Consider the following 18681-nt stretch of genomic DNA (forward strand, 5'->3'; position numbering starts at 1 on the left):
TCCCTGTTTCCAACTTCAGAAAAATACAAAAAAAAAAAAAAAAAAAAAAAAAAAGAAGTAAGAGTGCTTTCCCAATACTCTTTCTCCTTCTGGCTGGAAGAAAAGACTCCAAGGCCAAAGACATTCAAACTGCAGACTAGTAGAATCTATCAGACTGTAACTGCCTGCCTTCATTCCATCTGAAGCTGATTCAAGACAGACATCTAAAAAGCTCTTTTAACTGCCTGCCTTCAGAACTCAGAAACCGAGATTATAGTCTGCTCCAATCATTAATGTTTGTTTTTCTTTTGTTTCCATAGAGATGCCTCCTAGTAAATGATTGCTTGCAAAACACCCCCCCCCCACACACACACGCACACACACACGCACACACACACACGCACACACACACACACACACACACACTTCCCAGGCCCTAAGGTGATGGTTTCCTGTTTATAGTTTGAATTCACAAGGAATACCTAGGATATATGCAATATTGACAGAAAATAGTGGTTTCAGTAGAAAACACTATAATGATCCAAAAGGAATACTATAGTTCCCCCTTATCTGCAGGTCCCCAGTGGATGCTTGAAACTGCAGACAGTACCAAGCCCTCTCTACATTATGTTTTTTCCTATACATGTAAAAGATGAGTAATAACTAATAATAAAAGAGAACAATTATAATAATATACTATAATAAAGGTTTTGTGAATGTGTTCACTTGTTTCAGGGAATATTCCTTGCTGAAGTTTTTGCATAAGCTCATTGCTTTCTGGTGCAACACGATACCGTCAATAAGAACATATTTTCTGTTCATTTCTGTTTTATTATTGATTTTAGAGAGAGTGGAAAGGAGCAAGAGCAACATCAGTTTGCTGTTCCATTTATCTATGCGTTCACTGCTTGATTCTTGTATGTTCCCTGACTGGTAATTGAATCTGCAGCCTTGGTGTATCAGGATGATGCTCTAACCAACTGAGCTACTCAGCCAGGACTCTGTTCATATCTTTTACCCACAAATCTAATTTCTGTTTCATCTGAACTAAGCACGTATTATGCATTGTGGCTGTAACTTTTTTCTTACATTGATCTGAGAGAGAGAGAGAGAGAGAGAGAGAGAGAGAGAAGCATTACATTGTTGTTCTACTTAGTTGTGCATCCACTGATTGCTCTCATACATGCCCTGACCCAGGCTCCAACCAGCAACCCTGGGATCAAACCAGTGACTGCAGCTCTTCGGAATGATGTTCAATCCGTGGCACCACCAGCCAGGGTTGGCTGTAACTTTTGAGTTTGAGATGTGACAGCAAAACTAGCATGAATTTCTTTTTCCTTCTTCATGACTATACAGATAAAAGATCTGTACTTCCCATAGATCTTAGCAATCTCAGCATGTGTTTTTTTCTTTCCTTATTAAGTTGAGATTTTTCACCTTTTCAATTAGAAGAGGCACTATACAGCTTCTCTTTGACATATTCAAACAGCCAGCATCATTAGGCTTGCTTGCACTTTGGTGCCGTTCCTGAGTAAAATAAGGGTTACTTAAACACAAGAACTGCAATAGTGCAACAGTCAATTTAATAACTGAGAAGGCTACTGAGTGACTGACAGGCAGGGAGCCTATACAGCATGGACATGTTGGACAAGGGGGTGATTCACATTCTGGGAAGGACAGAGCAGAATGGCATGGGATTTCATCACACTACTCAGAATGGCACACAATTTAAAATTTATAAATTGTTTATTTCTTGGAATTTTCCATTTAATATTTGTGGACCATGGTTGACTGCAAGTATCTGAAACCATGGAAAGCAAAACCACAGATAAAGGGGTATTATAAGTTTTTCCAGGACACTGGGCAAATTTCTACTAAAATTAAATCGGTTTGTCCCTAACTACTTAAAGGAACTGTTAAATATTTCTTCTGGGCTGCAACCCCAAGAATATATCATATTATTGAGACTCTAAGGGCTCTATGAACCAGGAAAGACTAGAAACCTCTGCTTTAGGAAATGGTGGAACCACAAGATGAAAAGAGGCTGGGTTCCAAAATTTCTGCATGTAGGAAAGCCACCTACCAATTAGAAACTCCCACATTGATTGGTATATGAGCCAGAAATAAATTTCCGTTGCCTTAACCCACTGAACTTTTAGAATTTGTCATGGTAGCTAGTGATGATTTAGAAGAACTATTTTTTTTTTTTTTTTTTTGTATTTTTCTGAAGCTGGAAACGGGGAGAGACAGTCAGACAGACTCCCGCATGCGCCCGACTGGGATCCACCCGGCACGCCCACCAGGAGCGATGCTCTGCCCCTCCGGGGGCTCGCTCTGTTGTGACCAGAGCCACTCTAGCACCTGGGGCAGAGGCCAAGGAGCCATCCCCAGCGCCCGGGCCATCTTTGCTCCAATGGAGCCTCGGCTGCAGGAGGGGAAGAGAGAGACAGAGAGGAAGGAGAGGGGGAGGGGTGGAGAAGCAGATGGGCGCTTCTCCTGTGTGCCCTGGCCGGGAATCGAACCCGGGACCCCTGCACGCCAGGCCGATGCTCTACCACTGAGCCAACCGGCCAGGGCCTAGAAGAACTATTAAAACAATTACTTATGGCCCAACATTTGGAATTTTGCAGCTTGAGTTCTGAAGCTGCTTACAAGGAATAACTTAGCCTTTTTGAGCTTTGAAACCACCTACAGGGTAAGCAGTCCCCTTGTCCCGATTGTACTGTTTGATAAATCATACCTCCTGTGCAGCTGATAAGCAACACCCCCTGTACTGAAACTGCTGGACTAAAAGCCTTTATTCTGTGAACTCAAACCCAAACTGGGACATTGATAAGTGCTCAATCATATGTTACTCGTTGTTCTTGTCACTGAAAGTTCAGTCACCCCCACCAATCAGAAACGAATGATGTAAGTTTATAACCTTGTTTCCCTAGCAACATTGCTTTTAAAACTATGTTCTCCCCTCTTTCCCCCTCCCCTCTCCGAGGCTGTCTAATTCATACTGGGGGCTACATTCTCTGATTTGATAATCATATATGAATAAAACTCTTTTAGTTTCTTTTGGAATTCTTGTTAACACTAGCATTACCCTAACTAATACACAGAGTATGTAGGAATCTAGACCGGAGGCCAAGAGCTGCAGGCGTCAACAGTGGATTCCTGTACACCACAATGAAGACCAGAAGAAAGAAGCTGCATTTCAGTGAGGCCACCACGCAGAGAGGATGATTCAGAGTGATGCCCTTGTCCAATACCAGGTTATTGCATAAGCCCCTTGAAACTGTGGTCAGCCTCAAGGAGCCTTGGCTGGGTAGCTCAGTTGGTTAGAGCATCATCCCCATATGCCAAGGTTGTGGGTTCAATCTGGCATATACAAGAGTCAACCAATGAGTACATGAATAGGTGAACAACAACTCGATGTATTTTTTTCTCTTTCTCCCTCGATCTCTAAAAACCAATCAATAAATTAAAAAATAAAATAAAATAAACCAGTGGAGTCCAGATTCATGAAAAATTGGTACCAAAAATAGGATAATGTATGGTAAGCAGCCCCAAATCACACATGCCTACTATAGAAGTAATAAAAGCATTTCACAGTCGACACCTTCTTTTCTTCCTCTTAACTTTGGTATAGTATTGCCACTCATTTCCTCTCTGAATATATAAATGTATATATATATGCCCTGCACAATTTAAAGAAGCCAAGGTTCATCATCATCTAATGCAATGGTTCTCAACTGAGGATAATTTTGCCCTTTAGCAGAACATTTGGTAACATCTGAAGGCATTTTTGGTAGACACAACTTGGGGTTAGAGGCCAGGGGATATATACGATAACCCCCCACAACAAAAAATTGTATGGGCCAAAATGTCACAGTGCTGAGGCTGTGAAACCCTGGTTCAATTATTTTGTTTATATGTATAATTTGCTTCCCCCACTAGAATGCAAGCTCTGTGAGTGCAGGGAATTCATCTTGCTTCATCTTGTTTACTTCTCTATGCCTGGGACATGATAGTTAACAAATATTTGATGACTAAATAATTGATGAATTGTCTTGTAGTTCACATCAGGTGTCATAAAAACGATGGCATCTGGACACTTGGCTCCGGGACTGGAAAGGTTAGTAAGGTGGAGGGTGGTAGAGAGTAGCATGACTACAATATTAAGATGGAACAACTTTCTTCAATGCCCTGATGCAGGTCTTTCCCCAAGATGGCACAACCAAATGTTCATTTTCCTTCACTTTTATTTTCTAACTTGAAGGAAATTGTGTAATTTTTACAATGTCCTCAATTCCTTCATTCACCGAATAATATTATTATCCAGGTACTATGATAGGTGCTGTCACTGAACAAAATTATGACTCAGGACTTGTATTTACAGTTTGCACAGAGATTTGCTATAATTGTTCTAACAACTTTTTTATTGAATTATTGGGATGACATAGGTTAATAAAATTATATAAGTCTCAGGTGTACAATTCTATAATACATTGTCTGTACACTGTATTGTGTGTTCACCACTCCAAGTCAAGTCTCTATTTATCCTCCCTTTACCTTCTCCTATCTCCCTTGACCCTCTTCTTTTCTGGTAATCATCATATAACTGTCTGTGTCTTTGAGTTCATTGTTTTCCTTTTCCCTCCCTCCCTCCCTCCCTCTTTCCTTCCTTCCTTCTTTCCTTCCTTCCTTCCTGCCTGCCTGCCTTTTTTTTTTTTTTTGCTTAATCCTGTCACCACTTTCGCCCAGCGACTCCCCTCCCCATGACAGCTGTCAGTCTGTTCTCTATGAGTCTGTTGATATGGTGTTTGTTACTTTATTTTGTTCATTAGATCTAACAATTACAAATGCATTTCGCACTGTAGGAAAGGTGACTCCCCCTTCCCATCTCCCCTTACCACTTCAGTTTAGCTTGGAAGAAAGACCAAGAGAAGAGTGAGTGCCCAGGCCCTCAGCGTGTGATGGTGTGTGCGCCCTGGTTCCTCAATGTACCTTCAGCGTAGCTCTTTTATAGCACTAATGACAACTTCCAAGTACATTTATATGATTTATATGGCTCTGCCCTTCTTGGCTGTAGTAAGGCATGCTATTATTGTCTTTATAAAACCTCTGGTACCTGGCCCACAAGGTGGGCTTATTGAATGAATAAAATACCTTTGGTCTACTTCACAATGTCACCTAGGGCACTCTCTGCCAACTTCACAATGTCAACCAAGACATAGTTTTGCCTACTTCACAATGTCTCTTTCAACTGACTTCACAGAAATGGGGATTTCTCAGCCGGGTCTCAATCACTCTCCGTTGGTGGCTCCAGCCAATGAAGAGAAAAACAAAGGATCAAAAGTCACCAGTTGTAGCACGTGGATTTAGGTTAAACAGCCTGGGATGGAGGGGCTCTGATCCTTGCGGGACAAAGGCCAGGTAAAGACGTCTCCGGGACGGCAGAGAATCAGAGCTGCGTGTAGGCAGGGGCATGCTCTTCCCCATCGCTCAGGGTGCCTCACCTCCGCTGACTGGAGTGGCTGGCCCTGCACACAGAGGCAAGTGGTGCTAAGTGAACTGATTTGTTCAAACCTAGGGCTGCAGAGTTGCCGGACGAGTGCAGAGAAAGTGGCGCGTAACGTCGGCAAGTCCCAGAAGTGCAGCTGAGGAGCTTCCCCAGCCCGGCCCACTGGGCGCTAGAGGGTCAGAAAGGACCCGCCTTTCCCAGACTGGGACACCACGGGGCGAAGGTTGTTCCCAGGGCCACGTGAGGCTTCCTCGCCATCAAAAGCCCCAAACCAGCAGAACTAATGAAAGAAGAAAGTTAAGGACGCTCCAACTCTGAGCCGCGGCGCCCCGCTGCCGGCCCACGAGCCGCTCTTTCAACAGCCGCCACCGCCGGCAGCCTGGTCCGCTCGAGCGGAGGTCGCGGCCGCAGAGCCATGTCCCGCCGCAGCCTGGACGGGCGCCTCCCCCGGCTGCCCGCGCCATCGACGCCGCCGTCGCCGTTGCTGCTGCTGCTGCTGCTCCTGGCCGCCGCCGTGCCGCAGAGCCTGGCAGGTGAGCGGAGCGCGCCCGGGACAGACCCCTCGCCGCGCCAGTCGCCGCCCGGGTGTCCAGCGGGTGTCCGGGTTCGGGGGCGAGGGGCGGGGCGCAAGGAGCGCGTTTCTGCGGGCACTGACGGGGTTTCGCCCTGGCGCTGCTGTGGCTCCGGGACGGTCCGCGAGAAGGGCATGGGTGTGCTCCCGCGAACTTGCAAAGTGTTGGCCAGAAATCTTGGCAGACAAATCGGTTCGTTCCTGCACGGCTTGGCTTGCTGAGCCCCGGCTGGTCTTCAAAGCGCCAGCCAAAGGACATCTAAATATATTTATTCACATCATAGGGAGGTATGATTCCAGTATGCCATTCCCTTACCCCGCCCCACACCTTTGTCAATGACTGGTTTAAAATGGGGGCCCTGGCCGGTTAGCTCAGTGGTAGAGCGTCGGCCTGGCGTGCGGGAGTCCCGGGTTCGATTCCCGGCCAGGGCACACAGGAGAAGCGCCCATCTGCTTCTCCACTCCTCCCCCTCTCCTTCCTCTCTGTCTCTCTCTTCCCCTCCCGCACCTGAGGCTCCATTGGAGCAAAATTGGCCGGGGCGCTGAGGATGGCTCCATGGCCTCTGCCTCAGGCGCTAGAATGGCTCTGGTTGCAACAGAGCGACACCCCAGATGGGTAGAGCATTGCCCCCTGGTGGGAATGCCGGATGGATCCCGGTCAGGCGCATGCGAGAGAGTCTGCCTCCCCGTTTCCAGCTTCAGAAAAACACAAAAAAACAAACAAACAAAAACAAGAAAACAAACAAACAAACAAAAAAATAAAATGGGAAGAAGTGCAACTTGGTATTGTCAGCTTGTTAAAGGGGTTTCTGTTTTATCTTAAAACGCTCACTATAGGATCATCTAAATGAGATTATTATCCCCATTCTGCAGATGAGAATATTTGGGATTAAGAGAAATTTAGCATATGAAAGCAGAGCTAAAATGTTAAAAGGCATTTACTTAACTACTTCCCTGAGAAAAACAGGTTTTAACCTTTACATGTATTGACACTTCTCTGTATGTACCCTTTGCAAAAACCAAACGAACAACCAGAAAAACGACCTTGGATTTGTCACTTGCACTCCCAATGAGTAAAACCAACATTAACTAAAGAAATTTGGAAGACTTCAGAAGTAATATAAAGAGAGGATCCAGTTTGTTTTATTTCATAATCCCTTTTCTATGTTGACCTTGCATAAGAATAAGGTGGAGTTTGAGAGAGAGCCGTCCGTCCGTCCCTTTCTCAAATGAGCGTACTGATTCTTCTTACATCACCTTCCATCCTATTTCAGGACCTTGGTTTTCACAGCTAGCCCACTTGTAACTATTAAAATTTTCCATTCTTTTAAGCTGCCCAGGCCTCCAGGCTCCAGATGCTGGATTTACCCACACATTCTTTCTTTCCCAGGACGATGGAGATGGCATTGACATCACCTTTTGGCCCCAGGGAAACTGTTCATTCACACACCTGAGACAAGATAGAGGGCCCCAGATATAGAAAGGAGTTTTATGTCTGGAATGCTGGCTGAAACTTTTCTCACTTTTCTGTTCTTTTAGATGATTGGGATTGTTTTAAATGTTTCTGTAGATGGGAGTTGGGGCAGCCTGAGGAGTGAGGAAGAGACTTTTCTGAAGATGAGACATTGTCTATTCTAGAAGCTATCACTTGGCAAGAAACTACTTTTATTGTTATTATTTTATAGAAAAAGGGGGAGTAGGAGAGAGAGAGAGAGAGAGAGAGAGAGAGAGAGAGAGAGAGAGAGAAATCAGTTAGTTGTTCCTCTTATTTAGGCACTCATTGGTTGATTCTCCTATTGTGCCCTGACTGGGGATCAAACTGCAACCTTGGTGTGTCAGGATGACACTCTAAGAAACTGAGTTACCTGGCCAGTGCCTAGAAACTGCTTCTTAAACTGAGTTCCTCAAATGATAAATAAGCTGACTCCATGCCAAGTGGGTTGGGAGTCAAGGCAGAGCATGAGGTCATTTCTGCTACTAGCCGTTCTGCCAACCTTACACCCAGCAATCCAGAAAGACTTCAAACTATTATAGACTTTAAGATGTGTAAGAAAATTGCTTTTATTTTTCCAGAAGAAAAGCCCCATATTTGTTTTTAGGATGTCTTGAATAATTTTTCTAAGCTGTTTGCATAGTGCAGTCAGGTTGTCACTAGGAACGGATGGGTTCGAGGCCAAGAGACTTATAAGATGGCATAAACCTTGGTAAAACTGGTTCCAAATCTGGCTCTCACACTTGCATGGCTAGACTCCAGATATTGTACATTCTTTCTAGCGCTCCAGAGCTAATCGGGGATAAGGAAGTTGATTCACCCTGATAAACACAAAGTATGTTCACCAAAATGCTAGTTGTTAATCTTTAGCAGACTGGCTATTTGTGTAGCCTGCTCCAGGCAGGTTCTTGTACTCAGACTACATGGAATAGATAATATGAGGGGTTTTCAGGATGGGGAGCTGATTCACCTGCCTCCCAGTAGGACTCGACACTTCAATCAACTCATTGGTGCGTCTTCCATGGACAGCGCTCACTGCCTTTTCCAGGCTTCTAGGGCTCACCAGTGCCCAGTTGAGACTAACAGATTGTCCCTCTAGATAAGTAATACCTTTCCGTGGCTGTCGGGGAGTTTACAGTTCTGGGAGTCTTTCAGTCTTCTTACCATGACTTAGCTGACCTTTGGTTGAGACCAATCTCAAATGATCCTTTAACTCTGAGAGCATTCTTATTTACAAATTCGCTTAAACTGGTTGCTCCATACGTCCACTCTATGGCTATTCTTCATTTTTTGAAATATAATGTTAGAGAGGTCGTATCAAATTCTGCAAACATACACCGGAACCAGAGTGCCTGTGTTTGAAACCCGATTCTAATACATACCGTGCAATGTTAAGTATATTATCTAATCTCTCTAAGCCTCAGTTTCTTCATCTGTAAAATGGATATTATGATACTATCTCTCTCATAAAGTGTGAGGAACAGTGCCTGGCTATATACAGTAGGAGCTATACAGTCGTACCTCACGGTCTCACTGTATCGCAGATTTTTAAATTGTATATATCTAATTTTGTATTGCAGATTTTTCACTATATTGAGGGATTTTGCAGTATATAGGTATTTTTATATACTTATTATTTTAATTATTTTTGCAATAAAATAAGCATTCTCTAGCCTAAAAAATTGAAGACAATATAAAAAATATTAATTAAAACATATTATAAGAATATTAAATCGAAATAAAATACGTAGCGTACAGCAGATGAATAGACAAAGACTCACACGTATGGAAAATACATAGGAAGTGTTTATAAGAGTGTGAGAAAGGTTCACAATAGTGTGGGAAAGGTTTATAAGAGTGTGGGGAGAGTTTATAAAGCCTTAAAATACAGTATATATAAAGAATAAAATAAATATGAGGTCTCTATTTTGCGGATTTTCACCTATCATGGGATGTGGGGGAGTGTTCTGAAGCCTAACCCACACCATAGACGAGGGACCGCGATATACAGTCTTATGCCGCATAATGACATTTTAGTCAGCTGCATATACAGTGGTGGTCCCATAAGGTTATTATAGAGGTGAAAAGGTCCTGCACCTGCCTAGTGATATCGTAGTCATTGTAGCTCAGAGTGCAGCACGTCACACAGACTGTCGTGTTACAATTGCAGCACAGTGACATGCTGTACAGGTTTATAGTCTGGGAGCTGTAGGGGTACCGAATTTGTCATCCCAAAACATATCTATTTGGCATACGGATTATTTTATGTTGGTTAATTGAAGAAACAGCAGGCATGGGAGACTTGTGAAAGCCAAAATGCCTTTTCTAAAAGGCATTTACATTTATAAGGGAAATCTCCATTTGTAAGGGTGCCCTCACTGTACCAGCAAGAAGGGAATGACCTTACCTCTAGAAATTTTCATCAATACAGAAAGCAACAACTAAAGTCTGCACAACAACCTTACTTGTTTATTGTGCTTTTCCATAACTGAATTCCTCACCCCCAACATCTGTTGTCTTCAGTGGAAAATGGTATTTAAGGTGGTTGCTTCAGCCATTTTAGTGAATTACTCTGATTTTCCTGGATCTTTCCAATGTATACAGGAAATATACATGTTATTTGACTTTTGTTTGATTTTCTCTTGTTAATCTGTCTTTTATTTCTGGGATGGCTCAGTCAAAGACCCAGAAGAACAGAAAAAATTATTTTTTCTTCTCTACAGGGTAATAGATGTATAGTAAGATATACCATCTAGGTTTCCGTGACTGAACTCTGAAATTCCACCAATGACCAAGTCACTTATTGACATATTTCTCAGTATGTATCTCCACTGTTCAGCTATGCATGACTGTAATTGAATGGCAGTTGTTACTGGCCATTGAAGTTGCTTTTCTTTGAAAAGGCATCATGGATCTATTGATAAAGATACAAGATTGTGGGTTCAAGGCAGTTTGTGGCATTTAGCCAATCAAAAGAGATGAACCAGACTGAGTATATAAGAGTGTCTTTAATTCAGAAATACGTACAGGTACCCTGGAAGGCAAGGGAGTCCTGTCCACAAAGTTGCCCCCCCCCCCCCCACTCTCCTGGTGTTAGCAGTTTTTATAAGGTTCAGGGGAAAAGAAATCAAAGTAAAAACCCCATGCAGTTAGTCAGTAACAATGTGCAGGAGGTGGGGGTTCAGCTGCAGAAACATTTCCTCTGCAAGTTCTTTTGATGTAGCACAGGCCTAATCAGCATGATCCTATCTGGTGTCCTCTGTAAATCTTTAAGACACCTGGAGGCAGGTGTCTCCCAGTAACAGCCAGGACCTAGCACCTCTGGAAATTATCTGTGAAAAGACTCCTTGTTTTATGCCTGACCAGGCAGTGGTGCAGTGGATAGAGTGTCAGACTAGGATGCGATGGACCCATGTTTGAAACCCTGAGGTCGCCAGCTTGAGCACGGGCTCATCTGGCTTGAGCAGGGGCTCACCAGCTGGAGTGTGGGGTCACTGGCTTGAGCGTGGGATCATAGACATGACCTCATGATCGCTAGCTTGAGCCCAAGGTCGCAGGCTTGAAGCCCAGCGTCACTGGCTTGAGCCCAAGGTTGCTGGCTTCAGCAAGGGGTCACTTGCTCTGCTGTAGCCCCCTGGTCAAGACACATATTGGAAAGCAAACAATGAACAACTAAGAAGATTAAGAAGCTGTGACGAAGAATTGATCCTTCTCATCTTCCTGCCTGTCTGTCCCTATCTGTCCCTCTCTCTGACTTTCTGTCTCTGTCACACACACACACACACACACACACACACACACACACACACACACACACAAAGACTCCTTGTATTCTTAGGATACAAAGTAAATATTTAAGATTGGTGAACTAAATTTTTAATTAATTTATAGACCTTAACTTTTTACAGTAAATCCTGTGGCTAGGCTTTTACAAAAAACTATTGTGATTTAAACTACCCTAATTGTCAGGTCCCTCCCCAATGTAAACTTTTCCCGACAGACATTCGACATTCATACAAAGGTAAACTTTTTACTACATTAGGAAGTAAAGGCCAGGAAGCCATTAAAAGAGACTAGCAAGCAGATTAACTATTTCCTAACCCTTACCTATTTCCTATTCATTACAACAGCAAGCAGATTAACTATTTCCTAATCCTTACATATCTCCTATTCATTACAACAGCAAGCAGATTAACTATTTCCTAACCCTTACTATTTCCTATTCATTACAACAGCAAGCAGATTAACTATTTCCTAACCCTTACATATCACCTATTCATTACAACTAAAAGCTACTATTACTGAAGTCAAATTTTTCACTTTTGGGCTCCCCTATCAATTGCAGATGACCATCTGTGTGCTGTGATGTAATAACTTACACAATCAGGATTTTTCCTTAGTCACAGCCTAGAATTTTGGGGACTTTGGGGGTACACTCATTAAGCTGCTGTTTCAGAATACAGTAAGCAGTGTCCATGGTCACTTTTCTGGGTTATACCTGTCTGACTGAAATCACCTTAATTACTTTAATCATGGCTGCTTTAGAACTTCTCAACTCTTTTCTGTCTTTCTGAGCCTCACTAAGACTTCCTACTGCTCATCCCCACTGTCTTGATGTTTCAGACTAAAAGAAGTGCTCTCTATGAGCTCAAACATTTTCCTGTGCTCTCCCTATATCAGTTTGTTTATAAAAAATGTATAAAAGATAAATTCCAAAACAACTTCTGGGAGAAGTGCCCATTCATTTTGATTATGAACCTGTTTCCTTGTCCTTCTGGAAATGTGAATCTGATAGCATAAATCAAAAACTTTCTCAAAAAGAAAATTAAAAAGAATCCTCCTTCAGTCTTTAAATCGAAGGAGAATATTTAAAAATTTTTTTTCATGGTGATTACGTGTCATAATATATAAACTACGAATCATGTGATCTTCATCTTGGAACTTTGTTCTGACATGCAGAACGGAAATTTTTGCTTTCATACTTATTTAGGCATTATTTTTACTTTTGTCACCTGTTATCTTTTGCGTTGTTGGATTCCAAATTATAAAGCATTACCTATTGAGATAGCAAATGAGGTAGCAGCACCAATAATGGAATGAACCTCAAAAGGTTTATTTTGTTCCGTATTTTAAGGTTTTTAATGCATTTAAGCTTCATCTTTTTTTTTTTTAATGAGAAGGTTCCAATTGCTCCTTGTTATATTTTACAATCTTTTCAAAACTTAGCTTTAATATGTGGCTAGAAAATACATTAAGCTATTATGTAGTTTCTTTGTTTTAGCGGCAAATGTAGACCTCGGTCCTTGAGTTTGACTAAGAAAGAATTCAGAGCCAAGAACTCTAGTGAAAAACAAAGTTTACTTAGAAAGTCACAGAGGTAGAGAAGTGAGCCAGCTGGGCTGTGTGGGCTCAGGAGACAAGTTACGGAGGCAAAACAAGATCCCTTGGAGTTTAGGAGAAAGGAAGCCAAGGTATGCACCTGAAAGAGGGTGGGGTAAAGGTTCAGGTCTGAGAGAGAGAGAGAGAGTGAGAGCGAGAGCGAGAGCGAGAGCGAGAGAGAGAGAGAGAGAGAGAGCGTGCTTCAGAAAGAGGGAGAGAGAGCACTTGCAGGCTGGGTCCCTTGCCTTAAGGGTTTTATATGTTTTTTAAAGGTGGGGACTTTGGAAGAGTTCTCAGAGGAGGATCTCAATAGAATATTCATCAGCTTTCTGGGTGTGTTCAGGATCACGGTCCCTATTGATTGCTTAGTGTTAGAGAGGTCATTAGTCATTGCAGCTGGTCCTGATGTTGGCCATGGCCTCACTTTGGTTTGATGCTTTTCTGGGCCTGGTGCTGATATATAACTGGTGTCTAGATATTATCTCTAGTCTGACCAAAACTCCACCTCTGTGGCCAACAGACCCTGAGGCTTTGTTCCTAAGATTATTTGATGCTGTTCAGAACCCCATTGTCCTCAGGACTTAATGCTTAAGAGAGTGACCATGCAAGGGAGAAGGAGGCAGGTAGGTGGGGTGGGGTGGGGCAGTTTGAATCAGCTGTCTCATTTTCCCCGTTCCACTTGCCAAGGAATTTTTCTAACTGCTTACTATCCTGCCTCATTTTTACTGCTCCAATACAGGAACTTACTCAATGTGGTAAACAATGACACTACTAGAGGTAGTGAAATTATTAGGAAATTTTAGTCTAAAACTTGAAACTCTGTGTCTGAACAAACAACAGATACCATTTTCTGATGGGAAGTTTTGAAAGTCTCTTGATCGAAAAGCACAAGCTGGCTCTGAAATTGGTTCAGTTAGCCTTGCAAAGCAAGGTCAATTCCAACATAAGGTAGTATCAGATTATCCAAATCAGCATTTGCAAACCTAAGATACCAAAATTCTAATTCACAATTAGAAATCAAGAATTAATATACTACAGACTTGATACAAATTTGTCTCTGAGTGTGATCTTTGCAGCTAGTGTGAAAATTTGGGATTTAGGCACATACCGTATTTTCGCTTCATAAGACACACCTGACCATAAGACACACCTATGGTTTTAAGGAGGAAAAAAAAATATTCTGAACCCAATGGTGTGTTAAAATTTTAATAAAATACTGTATTTTTCTCTCCATAAGACGCACGGGCATTTCCTCCTCCACTTTTGGGGGGAGGGAAGTGCGTTCTATGGAGCGAAAAATATGGTAATCAACACAGAAGCTGTGTTAGGTCCAAGGAAGTTGATACAGTAAGGTATGTGATACCTATACTGATTCTCAAGGACCTTAAAATTAAACTTATGTGAATAAATACATACAAATATACATAACTAAAGAGAAATTTAGATGCGGAGTGAGCTAAGAGAGCCAAATTAGGATGGTCAAAGTTAACTTTCTTTTGGTAGGACATTTAGCAAGAACTCTGATTTAATCCAGTAGTGAAGAATAGGCTTGTTTCGAAAAGGAGAAGGAAACGAAGGGATCGTTCCAGTTTCAAGCAAATCTCCAGCATTTTTCTGCTTTGGTGTTTTGTTGCTTTAAAGCTGTTATATATATATATGTTTAAAATATACTATATTTATTTTAAAAATAGAGGAAGGTAGAGAGAGAGAGAGAGAAACATTGATTGATTTGTTCCACTTATTCACTCATTAGTTGATTTTTTTCTGTTTGTTCTTGTTTTTCACTTTGAGAGCATGTTTATTAAAGCTGCAAACAGTAAAACAAGGAAGGGCTGAAGACAGAAGAAGCAACAGGAGAGCCTGGGGGGTTGCTTTGGCTCTCTGAGAAATAAAAGTCACAGTGACAGAGGTGAGCCAAGGTGGGGCTGCTGTTGGCTCACTGAAAAGTCAGAGAAAAGGGGGCCTTGCAGACAGGTTCAGGGACCCACACACAATTAAACTAGAGTCACGGATACATTACTGTGCCGGGCACAAGGGCCCTAGAACATGCAGTTGTAAGCAGAAGCAGTCCCTGCCTTCACAGAGCTTCATGTGAAGCAAGGTTAAGATTAGAATTAGGTAGTATTTTCCTACCTTTTTGTTATTATATTTTCTACACCATCTGCTTCCAATATAGAGTGTTTATTTTAAAATAAATAAATTATAATGATTTAAAAGCCATTAAAGGATTTAAGAAATTTTTTTTAACAGAGACAGAGAGGGATAGACAGGGACAGACAGACAGGAACAGAGAGAGATGAAAAGCATCAATCATCAGTTTTTCGTTGCGACACCTTAGTTGTTCATTGATTGATTTCTCATATGTGCCTTGACCGTGGGCCTTCAAGCAGACTGAGCCAGCGACCTTGGGACCAAGCTGGTGAGCTTTGCTCAAACCAGATGAATCCGCACTCAAGCTGGCGACCTCGGGGTCTCGAACCTGGGTCCTCCACATCCCAGTCCGACGCTCTATCCACTGAGCCACCGCCTGATCAGGCGGATTTAAGAAAAATTTAAAAAATAGTGTGGTTCTGGGAAAACCAGAAAGAAATGATATGTGGAGAAAACATTGAGGAATGGCGAACGTCAGTCAAGGGTGAGTTGAGAAATTCAGATTTTGGCTTAATTTTGAAAGCATCTGCTAAATTGGTCAGCCTGTTAGCAGTAAATTTTTATCATTAAATTCATGCATGCACATTGATGTCAAAAAAGCATAGATTTGCAGAAGTGTATTATTTGTAGTCAGGAAATTAGGAAGTAGTGGTAACAATGAGAACACAGCCCTTGATTCCTTAGATTGAGAGCAAGCTAAGTTTATGGCAAAAGAGACTGCCAAAGTGCATTGTGAAAGGACAGGGAAAGGGAAGGTCAGGGTGCTGGATGAGAAATGACAACATAGCTAAAACCATGCTTGTGGGTAGAAGTGAAAGAGAAGAGCCTGACCAGCTGGTGGCACAGTGAATAGCGTCGGCCTGGGACACTGAGGACCCAGATTCGAAACCCTAAGGTCACTGGCTTGAGCATGGGCTCACCAACTTGAGCATAGGGTTGCTTGCTTGAATATGGGATCATAGAAATGACCCCATGGTCCCTGACTCCTGACTTGAGCCCAAAGGTCACTGGTTTGCAGCCCAAGGTCACTGGCTTAAGCCTAAGGTGGCTGGCTTGAGCAAGGGGTCACTGGCTCAGCTGCAGCCCTCCCCCCCATTAAGGCACATATGAGAAAGCAATCAATGAACAATTAAGGTGCCACAACTATAAGTTGATGCATCTCATCTCTCTCCCTTCCAGTCTGTCCGTCCCGGTCTATCCCTGTTTCTCTCTCTCTCTCTCTCTCTCAAAAAAAAAAAAAAAGGAACTGAAAGAAAAAAGACTGATTAGTCTACCTTCCTTTTCTTGCAGTTCCTTTTTATGACACCACCCATGCTGTGGCCAGTTGTGGCTGCTGTTTATTCAGTCAGCCATGCATGCTTTCTCATTTCCCGGTAATACTCACTGGAGAGGAAGGTCAAAGACAGTCTGTGAGAAAGGCTTGGGAAGAGCTGAGGTATTTATGGTCCAAAAATTAATTCGAAAAGCATATTTATTTATTATATTTGAGAGAGGAAAAAGAAGTCTCTATAGATACAGCCCACAATTGTCAAATTGTGGCTGATATGTAGCTTTATTAACAATTCAACGATTCTTTGGCATCGGGAGTCTATTGCCAAAGTATTCTGCACTACTTATGATAATCAATGTCATTACTTCTACTTGACCATTTTAAAAGAAAGTCTACCATTGTGGTCATGATGCTCTAAGATTAAGATTTTACTTTTAACACTTATTTGATAGATAATCGTTGCATCAAAAAACCCAAAATGTTGAGTCACTTTTGAATGTTGACTACAGGTAACCTTATATATGTGTATAAATATGTAATCTGATTAAAATTTGTAGTTTCTTAACTACTAAAAATTCAGTATGTCCAAAACTATACTTATATCTCTTCTGTGAACTATTCCTCACCTGCTCCCTTTCTCAGTAAATGACACAACATTCATTTGCTGAGTCTCGGCCTAGCCCTGAGAGTCATACTGGCCTCTTCCCACCTCTGATGACCTGAATGTGAAGTCTGTCTTTACTAAACAGCGGTGCAGTAGTTTCATAGGCAGAGAAGCGAATGTATTATATACCATTTCCTTTCTCCACTTCTTTTATCTGTTCTCTTTTCCCAAGTCTCTCTTCCTTTCATATATATCTATTGAGTATCTGTAATGGACCACTAATGGTTGAAGAAGCAGTTTGGGGCCAGGAGTTCACAGAGTAGGAGCACGGGCAGACATGTAAGTTATGGTACAAAGTGATAAGACCTATAGAAGATGCATATACAAAGTACATTGAGCTTGTAGAGCAAGTCAGCCCCTTCGGGGTTCAAGTGCTGTCTTCTGAGGCTTAAATAGCAATTTTGAGATCACTAGGTGGTTAACAAGAGAGAAACTCTCAGGCAGAGGAAAGAGCATATGCAAAGTCAGAAGTGCGGGACCCACCCACGGCAGGTTGGAGAGGGGTGTGTAATGATTCCAGATCACAGAGGGCATGGGGTGAGGGTACAGCTGGATGAGGAGTACAATCCGGGTGATGAAGACAGAGGGTCTAAGCAGAAGTTTATTTCTAGGAAAAGGAAGACACTGAAGATTTTTGGTAGTCAAGTAAACAAATCAGTCTTATATTTTAGAAAGGTCACTCTGGCAGAGCATGAAGGATGGACCTTGAAATGGTGTCTTTAAAGGTAAGGCTAGTTGTGATACCCAAAGTAGCATAGAGACACAGAGCTAAAGACTGGTGGGAGAGACACTCAGAAGGTTCGGTTAAACATGGGTTATGCAAGAAAGCGTGGAGTCCTGCATGAACTCGGGTTTCAGGCTGAAAAATCACAGAGATCACCGAAGATGGAGGATGGGTTGGGAGAGAGTATAGGTTTTGTTTTAAATATTTTGAATTTCTAGCACCTATGGACTCATCCAGATGGTTTTTACCAAGTGTGCTGTTTAGTGTACAAACAGGCAAAGGAGGAGGAGATTCAGAAGAGTGTTGTCCTAGACTCAAGAGAGGAAACAGTTTTGAGAATAAGTGGTCACCAGAGTCTAACATTTTTTTGACCTTGTTATAAAGTACCACACCCCAGATTCTGAAAGGCACTGTACCTCACTTCATCGAGTTCACGTAGAGACACCCAGCCCAGATGAATTTTGAAGAGTTTTATTACAGGAGGAAATTTTAATATGCCAGCGACATATGGCTGACATAGGGCATCTGCAGGCCCAAATCGTGCAGTCCCAAAAATAATTCAGGGGCTGCTTATATACACTTGATCACACACAGGTGGAGGAGAGCATGACATCATGGCATGAGCGGACAACATTTGTTTAGGGCAGGGGTAGTCAACCTTTTTATACTTACCACCCACTTTTGTATCTCTGTTAGTACTAAAGTTTTTTAACCACCCACAGGTTCCATCGTAATGGTGATTTATAACGTAGGGAAGTAACTTCACTTTATAAATTTATAAAGCAGAGTTACAGCAAGTTAAAGCATATAATAATCATTTACCAAGTACTTTATGTCGGATTTTTGCTAAGTTTGGCAGAATAAATCTTTATAAAACAACTTACTATAGTTAAATCTATCTTTTTATTTATACTTTGGTTGCTCCGCTACCGCCTACCA

General features: G+C 42.2%; 1 protein-coding gene across 1 annotated transcript in view; it reads left to right on the plus strand.

Moving 5' to 3' along the window:
• The first annotated feature begins 5237 nt into the window (after nt 1-5237).
• Nucleotides 5238-18681, plus strand: part of PLBD1 (phospholipase B domain containing 1) — a 69632-nt gene continuing 56188 nt past the window's right edge. Inside the window, exon 1 of the mRNA XM_066355348.1 lies at nt 5238-6024. Coding sequence (XP_066211445.1) covers nt 5907-6024 — 118 coding nt within the window. The 5' untranslated portion in view covers nt 5238-5906. The remainder of the gene's footprint in view (nt 6025-18681) is intronic.

This window comes from Saccopteryx leptura, chromosome 1 (assembly GCF_036850995.1).
Source record: "Saccopteryx leptura isolate mSacLep1 chromosome 1, mSacLep1_pri_phased_curated, whole genome shotgun sequence".
Classification (NCBI taxonomy): domain Eukaryota; kingdom Metazoa; phylum Chordata; class Mammalia; order Chiroptera; family Emballonuridae; genus Saccopteryx; species Saccopteryx leptura.